This window comes from Leishmania major, chromosome 34 (assembly GCF_000002725.2).
Source record: "Leishmania major strain Friedlin complete genome, chromosome 34".
Classification (NCBI taxonomy): Eukaryota; Euglenozoa; class Kinetoplastea; order Trypanosomatida; family Trypanosomatidae; genus Leishmania; species Leishmania major.
In genome coordinates, this window is record NC_007286.2 from 1,094,707 (window position 1) to 1,115,009 (window position 20,303).

Below are 20,303 nucleotides of genomic sequence, written 5' to 3' on the forward strand. Positions count from 1 at the left end.
AAGGCACCCTACGCCGAGAGCAAGGCGAAGAGACGAGAGAATACGGATGGAAAACACGGATTCCGCTGCCGCTGCTGCTGCTGCTGCTACCTGTGCGCCACCAGCACACGAGACAAACTGAGAGACTAAATTCACTAAGAAGAAGCGATGAAGAGAAAGGAAAAATAAGGACAAGTGCGTCACAAGTAAACCGGGAAAAGGAGGCGCCCCCGAAAGTGAAAAAAAAAAGCTGATGAAAGAACGATACGAGACCAAACGGACAATAAACACACATGAAACAAATACATACATATACATACACATATATACACATACATATACACACATATATATATATGTATATGTGTGTATATGTATGTGTATATGTATATATGTATGTGTATGTATATGTGTGTGTAAGAGAAAGGAGGGAAAGGACACGAAGCGAACAACACGTGTGCGTGTGTGCGTGTGTGTCAGAGAGAGAGCAAGTGCGAGCGAGACCGGGAGCGGGGAGTGGCCGAAATGCGTAATGCAAAGGCGAGAACCCCCCCCCCTTCAAAAAAGAAATCGAATCGTTGGCGTACGTGTATGTATATGAAGCCGCGCCACATGAACGTGACTCGTCGCCTAATCAAAGAAACCCGCGCACGACCTGGGACAGTCCATACAGCAACACGTGCGTGTACGTGCGCGCGTGCACGTATGTGAGAGAGTAGGTATACCGCAGAGGCTGCTGTTGCACGCAATGTACTTGTGTTCTAGTGGCTTACGCAAAGCCGGTAAGCTCGCATACGACAAAGAGCAACAAATAACAAGTACGAGGAGACAACGCCACGTCGTCGGGTAAGACGCGCAACCAAACGGCACCCCGCCCCCTGACGAATCTCAACACGTAAACGGAGTAGGTGCACAGGACGAGAGAAAGGGGATACAGACGTGCACAGTACGAAGAAAGAAGCACACGAACACCGCTATGGCGTCCTTGTGTGGGTGTGCGGCACCGGATAACTCACCCACTGCTGCAGTACGAAAACCGAGCGAGTAAGTTGTTTGTTGTTCGTCTGTGGAATAAACAGACACTAACAGCAGCCGTCGCCGCCGCTGCTGACGTTTAGTGGGCGGCGGTGCGCGGGCGCCGAATATGGAGCGTGTAACAGGCAAGAAAAGAGGCGAAAGGGAAGAGGGAGTTACGAGCTGTCGATGCACAACGGTGAATCGAAGAGGGCACTGCTTCTAAGCCTCGCGCATGCAGTGGGGTTGTTCTGCCGCATTGGCGCACCGCGAAAAAAAAAAAGAGCGGCAAGAAGTAGCGCTTCTTCCCTCTCGTCTTGTCATCCAACCTCGACCATCTCTGCGCAGAGTCAGAGCTGTGCCTTTGTTGGAGTTTGCGTTTGGGTATGTGTGTTTGTGTGTGTGTGTGTATGTGTGTGTGTGTGTGTGTGTGTGTGTGTGTATGTGGGGTTTGCATTTCTACACCATGAAGCCGCCACCTCTGCAGAGCAGCCGCTGCTGTGCACAGGGGATACGTGCTTGTTCCTCTTGCTTTTGAGGGTATATTCATGTGGATGTGTGGTGCGCTTCCCGCCGCCTCTCGCCCCCCCCCCGCCCGCCCCGGTCCTCGTGACGCCGTGCTGCTGACGCATGGTGCCAGAAGCGGAGAGAGAAAAACCGCCCAAAACACCATCTGTAGGTGCGGGTGGGTCGATGCGCACTCTTCTCTTTTCCAACCACGTTGGCGCCGCCACGCAGCATTTGAGGAGAGGAGAGTTGGGCAAGGGCGAGCATGCTTCAAAACGCGCACACACCGGGTTCGCGCAGCGGCAGTATAAGAGGGAGCGAGGAGGCAGCACAGCCGCGAGTGCGTGTGGGTGTCCGCCACTGTTGTCACGCGTCTTCCTCATCGATCTCCATTTCGAAACCGCCCAAAGGCAATGCGCGACTATATATGATGGGCGAAGACGGGGAGGAAGCGAGAGCAGGCAACGCTCGAGCTGGGGCCCTCGCACGAGACGCTGTCACGGGGAGAGGAAGACGCACTGGTGATGCAACAGAAATTTACATCCGCACGCATACACCAAAGGAACACAGAAAGACGAAGCAAGGCATGTACAAGAGAGCGGCCGCTACGGTAAGGTGGATGTGAGTAACAAAGAGAGTGGAAACGAAGCAAAACAACACAAAGTCGCCACGCCATGGCACGAGGAGATGCACAACAGGAAAGCATGATCACATTGCTGCAAAGGCAGCACCGTCGGGGAAGCCCACAGCAGGGACGATCACGCTGCCACACGTGTCATGCATCGACAACGTCAGGAACCGCGTCGCCGAATACTCAGTGATGCAGCGGTGGCGGAGCACGGTCGCCTATCCGCCTCCGAATCGGCCATGGATTCGCGCATCGAGTTCGTCTGCGAACACTGAAATGATGTGCCCAGCTGACTGCATGAAAAACGTGGCAGTAACACATGACCCGAGAGCGCCGTCGGCGCACCAACAGCAGGGACGGCAACACTCGAAGACCGAAGAGGCCGCGCCGACTTGCTTCGCATTAGCACCCGGCAATTCTCAGCCGAGGCGATGGCGACGTGTGGGGCTAGGCGGCGCAGCAGTGGAACACAAACCCTCGACGCTGCTATTCTACTAACGCACCACAGCAGCCAGCGAAGAATCAACCGAAAACCGGCCCTCACGAACCGTACGCCTAGTTGAACAACCACAGCAATAGTCGAGCTTAGTCGGTCTATAAGCAGCACAAGCCCGATGATTAAATAGTAGACGCCAGCTGTGCAGGTCGCGCTAGATCGCTCCTTGAGGTTCCACCGCCGCTTCGCCGCCGTCAGCGCAAAGCCAGTCTGCTGTGTGCACATCATCCATGTGAACAGGAAAGCGATACCCGCATTTAACATGCAGAAGGCACCGAGCGTCAATCGCACTGAGCGGCGCGACGGCGACGGCGAAGCCGCGGCACTCATCAGCAGCCGCGCAGCTGTAGGGGGATGGGAAGAGGACGACGACGTGAACGAGGCAATGGTCGGCGCAATCGACAAGCCGGAGTACTGCGCTGGCGGCACCTGCGGCGAGTAATGCATACTGCTGAGTGGTGGCGACGGCATGTTCAGTGCCGTCGACGCTCGCGGCGGCGACAGGCCGAAGCGAGGGTTCCCCACCAGCGGCTGTGGTGATGCGCTGGCCCCTGCTCGGCGCAAGCCATCGCCACGGTGCCCGGCCATCTTAGAAGCATTTGAGCGGCGAACACCCAGCAGGGGCGAGCAAGCTTTTGAGTTCAGTTGAGGTGTGAGCGATGCCGATCGCTGATGTAGGGTGGAAGCTTCGGGGGGCACCCAGGCCGGCAAGAGGGCCGATCGGCTGAAAGCGGTCTCGCCCATGAGTCTGCCCCCCCCGCCATCGCCACCTTGCGAGCTCGAGGCTGACTCTCTAAGCATAGTGCGATATACACGACCTACGAAAAACAAAAACACACGCGACGAGCAGAATACAAAAGAAAGGGCTGAAGCAGCTGTCCGCGCTCGATAACGAAAAGGTCGAAAAAGGACGCTAGCACAAGGGGAGAGGTGCTCTCATGAAAAAAAAAGCGTTTGATGCGTGTTAAGGGCGGCCTTTCTGCCGCTAGCATCCGCTGCAGGCCTTGATCAAAGGGGGTGGGTATCGGTGTGCGTCGAAGGGAGTTCGCGTTCATGGGGAAGGCGGAAGGGATCGCTCTTCGCGAACTCGCACAGTGAGGCACACGTGACAGTAAGGAGAAGGCAAAGTCACAAACTGAGCGGGAAAGAGGCAGCGGAGCTCAAAGATGTGCTTTGAAGTGAAGAGCACAGCCAGCAATACGATGGACAAAAAAAAACGAACAAGAGGATATGCAGAGGCGAATGATGAGAAAAATCACAGAGCCACTGGGCGTACCGCCGGTACTGCGTACGTTAAGGTGTGCCACAGAAACACGCGAGTGCCTCCTGTCCTTGTTATCGCTTCCGCAGTTATTCTTCTGGATTTTTTTTCGTCCCGGTGCGCGGGATGGGGTGTATGGGATTCGCGTGGCTTTCGTGCTTGGCGGCGAAGCACACGCACCTCGCAGTCTTCTTTGCCAATACTAAATGATCTCCTACCGCGTTTCACCGCTGGCAACGGCAAGGTGCAAAAAGCACATACAACAGTGGGCCAGGCAAGCGTCGGCGTCCAGGCGTGCGTGCGCGTGTGGCGGCGAACACGCAGGGTGTGAGGAGAAGAGTGAGGATAGAGCCAGTGTATAGGGGGAAGAAGGGGAGGTCTCGCAGATAGCAGCAGGAGGGCGGGCATCGGAGAGCCGTCGCGAGTACGCAAAGAGGCAGGTGCGAGCCTGCGGCGGGGATCAACAGGAAGCACACAAGTCGAGCAAAGGGGAAAGTACTGGTCTCTTGGTGTGTACGCGTCTCAGTGCACAACGGTCAGCTCTGGTGCATCGTACGCGCGTACACACCAATGACATCATCGCTGTCACACCTCAAACAAGTCGCCTTCCGTTGCCCATGATGAGTTGCCCTCTACCTATACTGCGACTCGTACAGAGCGAGTTGCACCTTTTTTTTAGCCTTTCACCTTAAGAGCTTGGAATCCCCGTCTCGCGGGCAAGAGCAGGGAAGGGGTGCGCTTCTGGTCAAAGCGTCGACCATCTCTGCCATACAACATGAGTGAAACCTCCCTCTACCATCCATCCCACCGGCCTGTCGCAGGTCTCCCCCATCGTGTGGTGCGAAGCACCGGTGGACACGCGCGTCGCAGCAATGGGCCAGCTAAGTCATGCGAGAGCACGGCCCCCTGCCCCGACCTCCACCCGCCCCCGCTCTGCAGGCCGCCTCACAGCCGCTCCCCCATCATGCAGGTCACCACCCCTGATGCATCGCTCGCGAGGTGGCTCAGGCTCCCCCCACCACCACACCAGTAGGCAGTGTGAGGGCGGGAGGGTGGGATGCGTCTCCAGTCGCGCGGACACCCCGCCTACTCATAGGGATGGCACAAGCTGTGCGTACAGACGCAGGTCGCTCCGACGCCACGCCGTCCAGGACCTCACCGCCGACACCAGCAGCGACACATCGCTCTGGCATGCCCGCATCGTAGGCGCCCGACCCTGACACCACCAGAAGCTGGTTGGGCATCTGCCAGGGATAGGAAGGAGGGGCTGCTTGGCTTGCCCACCGCGCAGAGGTGTACCGGACCCTGTGATATCACGCACTGTGAGGGTTGCCCCCTCCCTCCCCCCCTCCCTCCCCCCCTCCCTCCCCCCGGCATCAAGAGGGGTAGCAGCAAAAATATAATACGAAAAAGCAGCAGGAGAAGCGAGAACAGGTATCATCGGTGACATGCATGCACGTACGAAATAAAAACATAAGAGATGAGGGACCTAGTCGAGGCACACGCGTGCGCTCTCTGCGCATGCTTGGAGAACATTCAGTCTGTAAGGGAGTGATTGATGAGAAGGCAGACATGTTTTTTTTTTGCAAAAAGGAGAGATGAACGGAGGGGGAGCACAGCCCTTTTCGGGCGCAGACACATACAACGCAAAAAATCTCGCCCATGTGTGTGCGCACAGGTGCTGGCTGGGCGCTGGCACTAACGTGGCCTCAATTTCGCCACCCGTGCATCTCTAGGCACCTCTGGCGGAGTTCGAGCAAAAGAAAGGAGGCTCCAGACGAGGGTTCGCTCATTCGTAGCGTAAGCCCATCAGTGCGCCCTCTAAGGCGCTGATGCGGTTCAAGAGCTCTACAGCTGGCCTGCCAAGTGAGGCGCCACCCAAGAAGTCGTCACTGTCGCGCGCATCAACGGCTTTCTTGGCATTGCTGGCCTGCGGAGCGGCTACACAGTCGTTGCGACGAGCTTGGGCGTAGACACTCCAAGAAGTCTGTCTCATACCGACGCACAAAGACGGGCCGGTCTCGCAGACTTGCTGCGCGTCGCTGTTCTCACCGATGGAAAAGGGGGGCGCGAACGCTGATGTATAAGACGGATTCTTTGTGGAGAGCCGCAGCGCCGCATTTGAGGACGCAGACGTGAACGGGCAGCAGCAGCACATCGCCGGCAAGGGTGCACGGGGCGCTGTTGGAAGCGCCTTACTCACGTCAGCGTCTGCATCCCGCACGAGCGGCGTCTGCCCGGCGATGGGTGCGTGTGTCGAACATGGCATGGCACCGGGTGTGCTCACCTCTGTCTGTACATAGGACCCACACGCACATTTGCGGAGCTGGCCGGTCGTACAAGTGCCGTTGCTTGGCGGCACACCGATCATGGCAAGGTTGGTGAACCGCTCGCTGTAAAAATTGTTCCACTTTGCGTACTGCTCCATGTTCGATATGATCACTCGCAGCCGATGTTTCTCTTCAGATGCACTGGCGCGGGTCTCAAGTGGGGGCTCATCCTCCATCTCATTCCCAGCCACATCTGCCGATGTGGGAACTCCTTTGACGTTGTATGTATACGACGTTGTGGTCTCCGCGACGTGGTTGGGGTGCAGCGTGAGTTCGTCTCCATCCCGCAACACCAGCGGGCCGGTGCCGTAGCTGATGCCGTTGACGCCAAGTCGCATTCGGCTGGAATCCCACGGTAATGCTGTGAGTGCGTGCGTCGTTGGTGAGACTCCAGCGGCACCGGCAGTACCGCTACTTACCGGTGCAACGCGTAGTTCTACCGAGCAGTCATCTGCGATTAATAGGGCAGAGTTCTCGGATGCCTCGGAGGAGAGAATGAGCTCATGGGCCGCCGTATCGAAGCAAGCCTGAACCCGAAAGCGCATCCGCTGGCGGTGAGAACGCAAACTATCGAAAGACGCCGGTGATTTTATGCTTGTGTAGGTGTCGGTAAGAGGTCATTTATCCCCCAGCGCCGAGAGCTAAAGAAGGAGCAGTTGAGAGAGGTGCAGCGCACACTTTTCGGTTTCGCTTTTTCTTGTGTGTGTGTGTGTGTGTGTGTGTGTGTGTGTGTGTGTGTGTGTGAGTGTGTCTGTGTGCCTCACTTGCTTCGCTGAGTTCCAGGTGCCACGCGCAAGGAGGATTCTGAGATAACAGAATAGAGCGCGTTAGTGTTGGAAACGGTGAGGCCGGTGTCAAAGATGGGGGGCGACGGGAAGGAGCACAAAAAAAAAAACATCAAGAGGCGGAATGGTAAAATAGCCGCCTGCGTGCAAACGTGGTAGCGCTTGCGTTTGAAGAGCGGGACGACGGTGGTGCGCTGATGGAGACGAATGCGAGGGGAGAGGGAGACGGAGTGCGACGGGAGCTGCCGCTGAGTCTGCTAAACGCTCAGCGAAGGCGATATCATACACAAAAAGGGTAAAATACGACAGCACGGCCAACCAAGGCCATCTGATACACCGAGAATTGTCCGTGGCGCCAGCGCCCTTATCCTTCCCTCACAGGTGGTAAGCCGTTCTCCCGGAGCACGGCCGCATTGCTAGGGCGCAGTTGGTAAAATTTCTCCCCCCCCCTCAGCTACTACGCAGCCACTTTTTGCGCCCCTCTCTTCCACACAGCCCGTCATCAAACGGAAGATACACTTGGGTGAGCAACGGTTTCGTGTTGTACGGGAGTGCAGCTGTTGCCTTGTTCCACCTGTACGGGCACTTGGGAGGGGGGGTTCCTATCTCAGGGTGTGTGTGTGTGCGTGTGTGTGCGTTTTTCTTGTTGGGCAATGAGGGATGGGGACGGGGGCGCTTTCGTCTTCCTTCGTGTGCGCTCTCAACTGAGGGGCAGCCTAAGAGCACGCGCACGGGCAACTAAAGCGAAAAGGGAAGGGTAGAGGGGCATGTCGCCCAGTGTACATCGAGTGGGCCGTCTGCTCCCCTTCGCCGAGGGGAACAGACGCCGAAACTTCACTTGCACGTTGCGAGATGGTAAGAGAAGGAAAGCGCACCGAAACACCCCAACAGGCGCAGGCGGAGGTCCACAAATGTGTATGCCTCCTGCTGCGACAGGTCTACGCTCGGCTGTCTCTCCGCCTCTCTGTCCCTCTCGCGCAGCAGCAGCGCCCGGATAAGCTCTGTACATCACCACGGCGATAGAGGGGGTTTTATCAACAAAGGACGGAGATGAAACACAATAAGGACTGTACAGAGAGTGAAGACAAAAGGCAAAAGCCCCCACTATCACACACACACACACACACACGGAAAAGGGGGTGTAGCAGACGTGGATAAGCTGTTTTGTGTGTCTGTGGTCATGGCAGCTCAGTGATCCTACACCACCAGTCCCGCTGGAGCTCGTCCACTGGCTGACGCGCTTCGGCCCTTGCGAGGTGTCAGTGGGGTTTCGCTGATGCACCACAGCCGCCATATTTTTACGTCGTCGCTGGAGTCTATCGAGGTGCGTTACTGCCGTCGCTTCGGAACAGAGCTACTGAAGGCAGTGGCATTCATCGTCGTCGCACTTGGAAGCGGAGGCGGTGTGGAGGGGCCACAGGCTTTGGACAATACACCGGCCGAAGTTCCCGGCGGAGACGAAGGTGCCGAGAGGGGCACTGAGGAACCGCGCACCGCTGCCATAGATCGTGGCGCAGGTGAGGGCCCTTGAGCTCCAGACGGCAACGACGCCTCTGCACGAGGTGGATTGAGTGCCACGCGGGGCGCCGACGCCGATTTAAACGGCGCGAACGGCCCGTACGGCCGCGGAAGGCCGAGGTCATCGTCTTGCGGTACGTATGCGTTGGGGCGGGGCACCGCCGTAGTGGCGATCATCTGCATCCCCAAAGATGCCTCGCTCTCCTTAGCTGCGTCGCGCTGCCGCTGGCGAGCGGCCACGTAGCGCTGCTGGCACTGCCGCTCCCGCTCGTAATGCAGTCCGGCTTCCGCGTACGGGGCCTCGCCGGCCTCCAACCGCTCCTCGGCTTCCTCCACGACGGACTCGAGGCGCTGCACCTCCTGCTGAAGCTGAATGCTCGAGGCCTGAAAGAGAGACAGCTCTGCAACGGTTGCCATCATCTGGCGACTCTTGTTGCGGATGCTGCTGTGATACTTGTTGACTTGCTGCGCTAGAGCTAGTGTACATTCCTTACCGGCATCCGCCTGATCGCCGACGCGCTCCGCCAGCTCCGTCACCTCCTCGAGGATAAGGTTCTTCTCGCGCAGCTTGGCGTTCAGTTTCTGCAGTCGCGCCTCCAACTCCTGGCAGCGAGCCTGCAGGCATACGTACTGTTCGGAAGGGCCGCCCACCAGTGCCGGCGCCGGCGCCGCACGGGCACCACCGCCGCTTTTGTCAGCATGTCCTGCATCGCCAGGGGACGAGGAGGCGTTAAGTGCTGCCGGTGCACTATCCGCCTGGGTGCACATTGCCGCTGCCGCCGCCGTGGCTTGCGCCTCACTGACTGCCGGTAAGGCGACACTGCCCGGGAGCACGAGCGGAACGCGGTTCCACCGATGCGGGTTCTTGGGGTCTGTTATGTCATCCTCAAGCACCTGCGTGCGCCACTGCTCCGCCTCGATCTCCTCCCTCACTCGCGTCAACTCCAGTTCCATCTGCGATACCTTCGGGATGGAGTGCTGGCATGCCTCGATGTCGTGCAGCAAGGTTCCCAGCTTTGTCTTGAGCGTGCGCACCTCATTGGCGCGGTCATTCGTCATCCGGGTACCCTCGACGATAGCCGCTTCCTGGGCCTTGATGCGGGCCGCGAGCAGCGCCGTCTCATCGTTGCGATCAATAAGTTGGATGCCGGCCTGGTTGCGGTTCTCGACCGCCGCTGCATAGGTGCGGCGCAGGTCCGCCATTGTGTCTTCGGTCGCCGCAATGTCGGTGTTCAGGCGGCGCACCTGCGCCTTCACCTCCCGCTCACTGTCCGCGGCCTTCTCCATCTGCTTGCGTTGCCGGTTCTTCTCCAGCCGCAGGTTAGCGCACAGGTGCGTCAGCTCGTGCAACTGGAACTTGGCCTTCGCCATCTCCTGGTCCTTCAGGGCAGACTCGCGCATCAGCACAGACAGCTCCTTCTCGAGCAGCTTTGTCTTCTCCGCCACCTGGGCCATGGCCTGCGCAATCGCTTGGATTTGCGTGGCCTTCTGCGCCCGCTCCTGCTTCACCCTTTGAAACAAATCGATAGCCTTGCCAAGCCGCCTTTCCAGCTCGCTGTGGCGCCGCTGCGCCTCCTTGACCAAAACCTCGCGCATCTGCAGCTCGCATTGCGCCAAAGACACGCGGGTCTCCTCGCGCGCGCTCGCTCGGCTGAACTCCTGCCGTTTCACCGCAATCGCCGCCAGCTCGCGCCGCTTCACGTCCTCTTGCTTCGCCTTCACAGCGATCGTCTCCTCAGCCTCACGGATCTCAGCGAGCACCTGCTCCGCCTTCTTGACGAACTCCTTCGACTTGGCCTGCTCAACCAGCAGCTTCTTTGTGCGAACCTCCGCATCCTTGCGGTGGGCTTGGATCTCCTTCTCCACGTGCGCCGTGGCACGCGTCACCTGCTCCAGCTCCCTGTGCAGGAGGCCGATCTGCTCCCTCAGAGACTCCTCCTCGCGCCGCGAACCCTCCGTGTCCCGCTCCAGGGCGGAGAAGATGCGCATGCACTTTTCCCGCTCACGCTCGATGCGGTCGACACCATCCTGCTCTTGCTGGAGTGCTATCTTCGTCGTCAGCACGAGCTGATCGAGCTCGGCGACGCGCTCCTGAGTTGCCTGGCGTGTCTCCACCTCCACCTCCAATGACGTGTTCATCGTGGCGAGCGTCTTTCGCTTCGCGTCCATCTCGGCACGTAGAGTCTGTAGGCGCTTCTTGGCAGCCTCGTGGTCCTCAGCGCGGCTGTTGCGCTGCAGCTCCATCGACTGAATGCGCTCTGCCAGCGCCGAGACCTTCTCCTCAGTGCTGGAGAGCTCGCGCTGGGCACCGGCCAGGCTTCCCTGGACGAGGTCAAGTTGCTTCTTCGCGCGCTCAGGGTCGTTCTGCACGTTCTGCAGCTGCTGCCTCGCCTGTGCCAGGGTGGTCGCGAAGTTCGCGATCTCCTCTTCCTTTTGCGCCTCTTCCTTGACGAGCTCCTCTTTCTCCGCTTGGCACTTGGCCAAGTCTGCGGCCAGTTCTTTGATGTGGGTGCCCATCTCCGTGATCTCCGCCTGCATAGACTCCATCTTGGGCCGTATCCGCGCCTCCTCCGCCGCAATCGCGTCCTCACGCTCAAGGATGAGGTGCTGCTTACGTCGATCATACTCGAGCACCTCGACCTGGAGAACGCTGTCGCGCTCCAGCGCAGCCGCGAGATCACGCTCGTGCTCCATTAAGTTGCGCTTGAGGGCCTGAATCACCTCGTCATCCTTCTTAGCTGCGTCGCAGAAGGTGTAAATGCGCTGCCGCTCCACTTCAAGCCGGCTCCTCAACTGTCGCGCGTGCTTCAGAAGTGTGTTGTCACGCCTGTAGATGGCGAGAACGCGAGAGTGCAGTTCTTTGAACTTTCGCTTCAAGTAATCGGCACGCTCCTCGGAGATTAGGCCCTCGTCGACGAGCTCGTTCAGCACCACGTACGCCGTGGAATGCGTCACATCGCTGACATCCCCGTTCAGGGAGACTGCCGAAGAGGGGCCGGGGCCGCCATCTTGCTGTGTCATGGCGACGGGCAGGTAAAGCGGAAGGTTCGGAAAGCTATCGAATGAGGCGGACACCGGACGACAGAGTCGTGGGGACAGAGACTGCACGCCGCACAAAGGCACCCTCGCCACAATGCTCTGCTTCTCTTTTCTTTCGTCGCGTGGTCGATGGTGGCGAATGTAAGCAAGGGTCGCGAGTTGGTGATCGCGTGTGAGGGGTGTGGGGGGAGAGAGAGGTCATCACGAATGTGGGGAGCCGCATGTGCGCAAGCGGATGAGAAAGAGGAAGAGGCCAGCCGGACGCATGTATGCCCACACCGAGAACGTGAAAGAGGCGATAACGATGATGGAGGGAGGAGGGATAAGGCGGATGAGAAGAGGCGCAGGATTGGGAGAACGACTCGCTCCACAACCAGCATGGCGTCCTGGCAGCCAGGGAGGGGAAATATCAACAAAAAAGCACACCGCTTAGCGGAGTCGTAAAAGGGTGCCGGAAACGGTCGCGCAACAAAAGAGGAGGAGCACCAGCCGCCGTAGCGGTGTGTCGTACCACCATCCTCCTCCTCTTCTACGCACCTGAGAGTGTGATGCTGTTCCGCCGATAGGTTTTTTTTTTGCTGCGTGCGCGTGTTGCCGCCGTTAAGAACCACAACAAAAACACCTGATATGGCGATTACGCTCCTGTGGCACACATGTGAACCACCCCGCGCCAACACGCAGGCGAGGGCGGTCAGCGCAAATCTGCAAACCGTGCGCAACCACAGATGCGTGAGACTAGAGCGACAACATATAAAGCCGACGTGTGGTAAGTGCGCTGTGAAACGCGATACCTCCCTGCCTCCATCCTCCGCACCAGCACCACCACCGCCCACGCGCCACGACACACCGCGTCTCCATCGTCACCACTCGACATTAAGCCGATGATACCATCGATTCGCCATCAGGGGTAAAAAGACGCAGCTGGAGAGCAAGAAGCAGCATTAGGGGCATCGCGTGAGTTTCTGCCGCGGACACTTGGGTATCGGTTGTCTTGTGTCTTCGAGAACCGCCCGGTCATCGGCACGCGGCTCCGTCATCGTCTCGTGAGCGCTTCCGGTCACGCGCCGGGTCTGGCTGCTGTTTTGCCAGGGTAAGTGAAACGTAATGTGGCAGGCCCTTCCCCAGCACGTCCGTGCCGCGAGCGCCGATGTAGTTCTCGTTCAAGTTCAGATAGAACTTGGTCGCAGAAGCGGTGACTGGACGAAGCAGCGCGTGTGGAGCAGCTGAGTTCGCGCAAAGCGCTGGCGCCGGCCAGCGGCGTACAACATCCGCCATGGCCACGGCGCCAGCATCATCGATGCCCACACTCTTTAGTATCACTGCCCGTATTGACGGAAGGCGCCGCACTGCCCTCACAACGTGCACGGCGCCGTCATTACCAAGTTTCGCGTTGTAGCTGAGGTCCAAAAGTTCGAGCGAGGAAGCCGGTTGCGCGGAGGCCCCCACTGCCGTCGAAACTGTTGAATCAGCTACGGCGCCTGCAGAGGACGCTTTCGTGGTACCCGGCGCCGTTGCTACGTCTCCGGCGACACCAAGCCCCAGGGTGTTACAGATTAGAACCGCATCGTCGGCGCTCAGCCGATTTCGTGAAAAGTCCACCACGCGCAGAGTGTGGCGATGTGCGGCGATGCGACGGAAGAACAAGTAAATCCCTGTAGGGCCGTCACACCCGAGCTGCAGGCGGAGATGCCGCAGCGGATTTTTCATGTAGGAGAGGTCGAAATACGCCGCGGCGCGCTCGCAGTGCGGCTTTTCAAAACGGCTGCGCACCACTTCCAGCACATCAGAGCGAGGAAGGGCATGCATGATACGGTAGATCGGATCCTTGCGAAGCACCTCTCGACTTGCAGATGCGGGAATAGTCTCCTTGACCGCCTCTACTGCCCGCTCTTGCTCGCACATGCTGAGCGCCACCGCAATCGTCAGGGTTGAGGCAGTGGTGGAGCTGCTCTTAGCCACAGAAGCAGAGGCCGCAGAGTCGGCAACCCCCGCTGGCTCATCACTGCGTGTGATATTGCCTTTCGAAAGCACCGTCTTCTTTACAGTCTTTCGAGCATCGCCCCTGCCGGTCTGTACCTTCAGAGAGCCCGGCATCTCTGCCGCTAAATCAGTGGAAGGGAGGGGAGGGTGCACAGGCGTTCCTGTAAAGGCACCCACGCTCTTGCTCCAACGCAGCGGAGGAGCTGTCTCGACTTGGGTGCATATGCAGGAGGAAAACGAGCGCAATAAAAAAAAAGAAGACGCCGAGAAATACAAAGGGGAAAGGATAGAAGGTTTCAGAGGCCATCGAGACACCAGACACCTACGGTGCGGTGGTGCGGTGAAGATGGAGTTCAATATCAGCTGGGCCTCATGACGATTCGGGAACACTAGAAGCGAGCATCGGCCACCGTGGACACAGACGACCCCCCCACACACACACACACACGCACAGGCGCACGTTCCGCTATGCAGCAAGCAACAAGTTCGGCGATGTGTAGCGCACACTCGAGACGCCGTCGCATGCAGATGGTCCTTCTGAAGGCGGAAAGGAGCAATGGCCCGTCGGCCAGTCGACGACTGTGTGTGTGTGTGTGTGTTGCCGCCATGACTGTTGATGTTTTCCTGCTAAAGAGCTGTGCAAGAGGAGCAAGGAGTTGGAAAGGGGGCAATGCACGAAAAGGAAAAAAAAAGGCAAAGCAGCGAGCGCTTCTCAAAGGCAGCAAGCACCGGAAAGCGAGACCGCCTGCGAAAGTTGTTTATCGTCGCCGATAGACGTGCCTATCCCATCCTACATAAAGCGCGTCGCTCTCTCAAGACCGTCAGCTCTGTTCGGGTTTTTCGTTCCTGGCGATAAAGAAACCACAACCGACAAGCACACACTCATCCACACACAGCAGTGCTCACAAGAGGCCTCCCTCGAAGGCTACAGGCGCACCGAGGAGGAACACGGCAGGAGGAGGAAAGAGCGAGAGAGGAGAAAGAGAGAGCGGTCCCCAAAACGTCGTCGGCCCACATCACTTCGACACGGCGTGATAAGGGTGCACCGCGGAGGTGCACTGAACGGATACAACAATGCCGAGTCGCTCTTCCCCCGCTGCTGCAAACACGCTCGTTTCCACCTGCCTATCCATGCGTGCGCTGTCGACGCTGTGCAGCGTATTAGCCTCCTCTCGACCGCTGGTCGCGTTCGCTCCGTCACCCTTCACGGGGTGCCGGTATCTGAAGTCGACAGCCCAGATATTCACGGAGCTGTCGAGATGCGCCGTGACGAAGCGCGTGCCGGTGTTGTTCCACGACAGCTTAGCGACCTCCTCGCACGGCACCTGCGTCATTGCCAGTACCTCAAGTGAGCTGGCGGCTATCGGTGCTACGCTGCTGTGCGCCCATCCCATTCGCCCACCGCCACTGCCGCCGACGCTGCGGGCCGCGTGAGGCAGGCCGGCCGCGTTCATGAAGCTCGGCCGGCGAAAGAGCACCAGTCGAACGCAAGTCGTGAACACCATCGCCAGACACAAAAAGCTACGCCCCGAGGATGGGGACCAGGCAACCTGCTTGCATGGGCCGCACAAAGCAGACGGCAGTTGGTGGTACACCACCTCGCCTAACCGCGTGCTGTCTTGGGTGGCCGCCACGACGTAAACAGACCCTCCCTGATCGCCGGCCGCCAGCAGAGCGCCGGACTCGACCCAGGCGACGCCAAGTATGTCTCGCCGACGATGTCGAGCTGCGACCGCAGAGGGCGAGCCTGCACCGCCGCTCCTGTCGCCGTCGTGTGTGCGGGAACCGCCGTTGTCGTCCTCGGAGAAGGGAAGTGTGAGGACGCGGCACAGCACCCATGAGGTATGGCTCACACCATCGCCTCCGTTTGTTGCGGTGCTGTCACCCGCACTCAAGCTGGGTGACGGCCCAGGTGCCACTGCAGTGCCAGACGCGGTGGAGCCTCTCACCCACAGCTCCACTCGACCGCGGCGACACGCGCACGCCACGGTGAAGTTTGTGGAAATGGAGCAGCTCACACTCTCCGTGGAGCGGATGCAGTCATCCAGCGCCCAATTCCCGTGCGAGTAGCGATAGAGCCGGATGCCGTGCCCCGGGCAGAGCCCAGCGAGGTAGATGCCTTGCTGCCACGGCGCCCATGACAACTCGGTGCAGGTGTACGGCAACTCGTCAATCAAGATAGACATCGTCGCCGGGTCCCACTCAAGCAGCCGCTCATCCACCGGCGTGGCCTGCTCGCCACCAAACAGGTCGTCATCGGGTGCCCGCAGCATGCCCATGTTCTCTATCACCGGCATAACCTGTGTCCACGTGACGAAAATCTGGTTCTTGGAGGTGGCGATGCCCAGCAGCCTGCAGTGGTTGTTGTGCTCCATAGACAAGATGGTGACGTCGTTGGCGGTAAGATGGAAGATGGGGGTCATGTACGAGACACCGGCGCCGCAGGCACGGTATGTGTGCGCTGTCGAGTTCATCATGTCGGCGCTGGCGCCGTAGAGGGCACGCCACTCGGCCGCCGTTGCGGTGTCAGTATGGTGGACGGCGTCTTGGCTCGAATGCGTACCACGCGTAAGCATCGTGCTGGACCCTACGGCAACTCCGTTGAAAGAGTCAGCAAACCCCGGCATGGACTCGCCGTACGGCCCACCGGCGGGGAAGCCGCTTGGCACGTATTCAAACGCAGGCAGCGCCGCGCTGTGGTGGCTGTCTCCCGATAGCGATGCTGGAGTGGCGCGCAAAGGCGGTTGCATGAGCGCGGTTGCAATAACAAAAGCACTTGTGCATTCGTCTGTGTGTGTGTGTGTATGTAGTTGCTGGCGTGCGGCCAGTCGATCAAGGCAGATCCATAGGCACAGGACGAGGAAAGATGGTGTGGGGAGAGCAGAGAAGTGGAAAAGGAGTCCTAGAACAGTATCGCCGAGCTGACGAGTAACGCCACGGCTGAACGATGCACGAGGGTGGAGCGGCAACCGGATACACAGAGACACACTCAAATCGTTTTCTTTTTTCTCCTATTTCGGAATAGTCCCCCACTGCAAACCAAGGAAAACGAACAGAAAAAAGGATGTGCGGGAAGAAGAGGAGGAGCTGCTCATTTAATCGACAACGCCTTGGTGATCACATCCTCTCCTTTCCACCCGTCCCACCCCCATCTCCGCACTTGCCATCCGTTCGCCCCCTGCAAATCTGCAGGTGAAGTGCGGGGTGTCGGGATTGGAGGAGAAAAGGCGGTAACGCATGTGCGCATGTGTGGCACCTCTTGCGTCGCCTCTGCGTTTATTTCTGGGAGAGCCATAACGCGCTTATGGATTATGTCGCATGTTCATTATCCTCTGTTTTTATTGGTTCTGGTCGCTTACATGCGCAGCGATCGGTCGCCCTGACTTTCCCATGTCGTGTAGATACCTAAACCTATCCCCACCAGAACGTCGCTATACATGCGGCAGGAATAGAGGGTGCTGCTTGGCGTCCTCAGAGAGTGGGTGCGGGACCCTGTATACCACACACCGAGGTGCGTGTCTGCCGTCATCAAGGCAATGGAAAAAGGGGGGAGGAAGGAGCCAAAGAGACAGCGAGGCTGTCACAAGGCCAGAGAAGGAGCAAGGACAAGAAACAAGTGATACATATATATATATATATATATAGAGAGAGAGAGAGAGAGCTTGGGAGTGGCTGCTTTATTGGTAATGATGGACAGAGAATGGAAACACGAAGGGCAAACACAAAAACACACACAAAACAAACAACAGAACCAAAATGAAATGCGGAAAAAAAAAGCGAAGCGAAACAACGGTGCGCAGTAATGCAAGCACGAGGAGGAAAAGAAAGAAGCTATGGGAGAGGGGCTTCGCTGAGCGCAGAGAAAGGGTACATAAAGCCCTCCCGTAAAGACATGAAGCAGGAGATAAAGAAAGGAAAGAGTCACAAGGGCAAAGTAACGACGAAAAAAGGGAATGTGCCATAGCGTTCCAGATCGATGTGAGGCGAGTGGGGTGGGTGTGGCGGCGAAGGTACCGGCCCGACGGGGGAGGAGGGGGCGAGGGGGGCGTAACATGTGCGTTATCCAAACAGAGAGCTTTCTTCCGCGCATTTGTTTGCTAGCCCTCCCCCCCCCCTTAACTTCACATTTCACCTCTGCGTTGCTTGTCCTTTCAGTGCGCACTCGCTTTCCATCGCCGTAGAGTAGCACCCACATTTCGTTTTTTTTTGACGTTCTTTCGTTTCTCGCCACACGCATCGCCTGAATTACACGTCCTCGGTAAGGCCTGCTCCGTACGAACACAGGCACCACACAACGAGAGGAAGTGAACAGACGCAAGCAACAAACAGCAAGGGCGGGAAGCAAAAAAGGGGGGCTGGGGCGAGGTAGTGCTGGTGAACATGGAGAAACACAAAGTAAACGAGAACGGGTGGTGAGATGAGTGGGAGGCGCGGAAAAGAAAGAAAGCGAGCAGATGAAGGGGGAAGTGCCCTTATGTATATATCTGTGCGCCTGAGTGTGTGCGTGTGCGTCGAGTTGCAGCAACACTAAAAATAAGTAGGGCCGAGCACGGAAAGAGGTAGGCAATTGCCCATGCACGCAGCGGGAAACTTCACATGAAGAATAGCGACAATCATAGTGAAACGGTGTAGAGACGGAAAGAAAGGGGCACGAGAAGGAGAAATCATAATCAAAATAACAAAAAAAGAGAGAGCACAGTGCAAACGCCTGCGCGACACCACACACCACAGCCAAGAAAAAAAAGAGGACAAGAAGCGAACATGTCGAGCAGATATGGGACACAAGGGGGGGGGGGCGAGGACGTAAACAGACAAAGAAAAACTGAAGAAAGGCGTTCATCACGCAAAAGAAGGCACAAGGGATTCCAAGAAAAACCAAAACAACTAAAAATAAAACGTTAGCCTGCAAGCCGTTAGCGCCACATGAACCGAACAACAGCAAGAGAAAAAAAGGGAAATGGGGTAAAGACAAAACACGAGAGAGTGATGCTCATCAGCATACAGTGAACCAAACAAACAGAGGAAACACGCACCGAAAAAAAAAGGTTTCACGCACAGAAAATCGAATTGAAAGACAAAACAAAAGCCAAGCACGGACATTCAAACAAAAAAGAGGGAGACACACTCTCCACCACACATACGGCGGGACACATGGTGGGAGAGTTGGGGATAACGAAGGAAACTGATGGCCGGTGAAAGACGAGTACAGTGAACAGCGCGGGGGAGATCGGTTTTTCGGCGGCGAAAGAGGCAAAGGAACAGGAAGAATCGACACACGCACACACATAAATGAGAAAAAAAGTTGAACATGTAGAGAGAGAAAGAGAGACAAGATAGGAAGGGGAGGGGGAGGGGGCACGGAGAACGCCCAAGTAAGCCAAGGCGAAGAAAAACAACGAAAAAAAAAGATGCTGAGAGAGAGAGAGAGAGCAAGAGAGAGACGCGCGGTAAAGAAAAGGCGAGAACGGAAGGAGGTACCGAGAAAAGATGGGAGTAGATCGTGAGGAGGCTAGGGCAGAAAGGCTCAACATATAAAGCGAAAAAAAGGAAGCAAACAAATCCGGAAGAGAGGGACAACAAAAAAAAAACTGCTTGAAGTTCAACATGGCGTCAAACAGCAATTCTAGATTCACGGGCGCGTGTGCTTTCCTGCGTGCGCAAGAAACGACGACGAAAGCATGACGTATGCGCTTGTTCGAGTGTGTGTCTGTGTGCGCTGGGTGAGGGGGTAAGTGTAGAGCGCGAAACACGAGCGCCGAGAATCCTTCTCGGTTGTCCTGTTTCGCTGGCGACACCGCACAATAGCATATGTAAGCGCATCTACAAAAAAAAGCATACCCAAGGAAAGAGTACCCACACACGCAGACATACACCGTCAAAACGACAATAACAAAAATAAAGTAAAAAAACATGTTTTCCCTGCCGTCTCCGCAAGTCGTCGTAGGAAATGCAAGAACGCGGAAACGATGGATGATGGGAAAACGGATGTCGATCCCGCAATCGAAAAGGGGGAAAATGGGACGCACCGTCATTCACCGGAGCACACACACACACATACACACACACACATGCACGCCAGACAAAAGAAAACTACATGCGCACTCACACAAGAAAACGGAAGAGAACGCAACATGTACTGTTGGCGATTTTGCAGAGCAAAAAAGAGAGAGAATGACCCAGAAGCACACTCGCAACAGGAAAAAGTGCACCATGCCTAAGATACGATGCAAGCCCCCAGTGACTGCATGCTTTCTGTGCTGCACTCTTCAAAGTCATCCAAGTGTGCGTGTGTGTGTGTGTGTGTGTGTGTAACGAAGGTGAGCGACATCGCAGCTTGGAAGGACAAAAGGAACGGTAAAGAGAGCCCACGGAAAGAAGGCAAAAAAAAAACATGTGTGTTGGTAGTACTGTGAAGCAAAAAGCTGTGTGTCTGCGTGTGGGTGCATATGCCTGTCTGTGTTGTCATGTGGCGAACACCTCTCGTCAGCCTTCGTTTCTTAGTTCCTTACGGGTACAAGTACCCCCATACACGTAAAAAAAAAAAACAGTCGCATAACCGAAAAACTGGGGAGGGGGGTGACAGCAGAAAAGTAAAAAATCACGTTGGGGAAAAAGCGAGACAGAATTTACAAAAGGGGAGGCCTTTGTATGTGCGCTGGCGGCTATGTGTGCGTGTTCATGAGTACGAATCCGCACGCATGAACATGCTTACACACCCAGACTGCAGGCGAGGAAAAGGAGTAGGCAGATGCCGCAATCGCAGACT

General features: G+C 57.1%; 5 protein-coding genes across 5 annotated transcripts; all 5 read right to left on the reverse strand.

The window, feature by feature from the left end:
• Positions 1-2,291: 2,291 nt before the first annotated feature.
• On the reverse strand, positions 2,292-3,425 carry LMJF_34_2476 (conserved hypothetical protein; the record flags this gene model as incomplete). The annotated part of the gene is made up of 1 exon (XM_001686295.1): positions 2,292-3,425. One exon carries the CDS (start codon positions 3,423-3,425, stop codon positions 2,292-2,294), a length of 1,134 nt encoding a protein of 377 aa, XP_001686347.1.
• Positions 3,426-5,674: 2,249 nt separating this feature from the next.
• Positions 5,675-6,760, reverse strand: LMJF_34_2479 (conserved hypothetical protein; the record flags this gene model as incomplete). Its single annotated transcript, XM_001686296.1, has 1 exon — positions 5,675-6,760. The coding sequence occupies one exon, from the start codon at positions 6,758-6,760 to the stop codon at positions 5,675-5,677; it is 1,086 nt and encodes a 361-aa protein (XP_001686348.1).
• Positions 6,761-8,329: 1,569 nt separating this feature from the next.
• LMJF_34_2480 (conserved hypothetical protein) lies at positions 8,330-11,539 on the reverse strand (the record flags this gene model as incomplete). The annotated part of the gene is made up of 1 exon (XM_001686297.1): positions 8,330-11,539. The coding sequence occupies one exon, from the start codon at positions 11,537-11,539 to the stop codon at positions 8,330-8,332; it is 3,210 nt and encodes a 1,069-aa protein (XP_001686349.1).
• A 1,032-nt stretch (positions 11,540-12,571) lies between these two features.
• Positions 12,572-13,651, reverse strand: LMJF_34_2485 (conserved hypothetical protein; the record flags this gene model as incomplete). Its single annotated transcript, XM_001686298.1, has 1 exon — positions 12,572-13,651. The coding sequence occupies one exon, from the start codon at positions 13,649-13,651 to the stop codon at positions 12,572-12,574; it is 1,080 nt and encodes a 359-aa protein (XP_001686350.1).
• A 902-nt stretch (positions 13,652-14,553) lies between these two features.
• On the reverse strand, positions 14,554-16,164 carry LMJF_34_2490 (conserved hypothetical protein; the record flags this gene model as incomplete). The annotated part of the gene is made up of 1 exon (XM_001686299.1): positions 14,554-16,164. The coding sequence occupies one exon, from the start codon at positions 16,162-16,164 to the stop codon at positions 14,554-14,556; it is 1,611 nt and encodes a 536-aa protein (XP_001686351.1).
• Between the last annotated feature and the right edge of the window lie 4,139 nt (positions 16,165-20,303).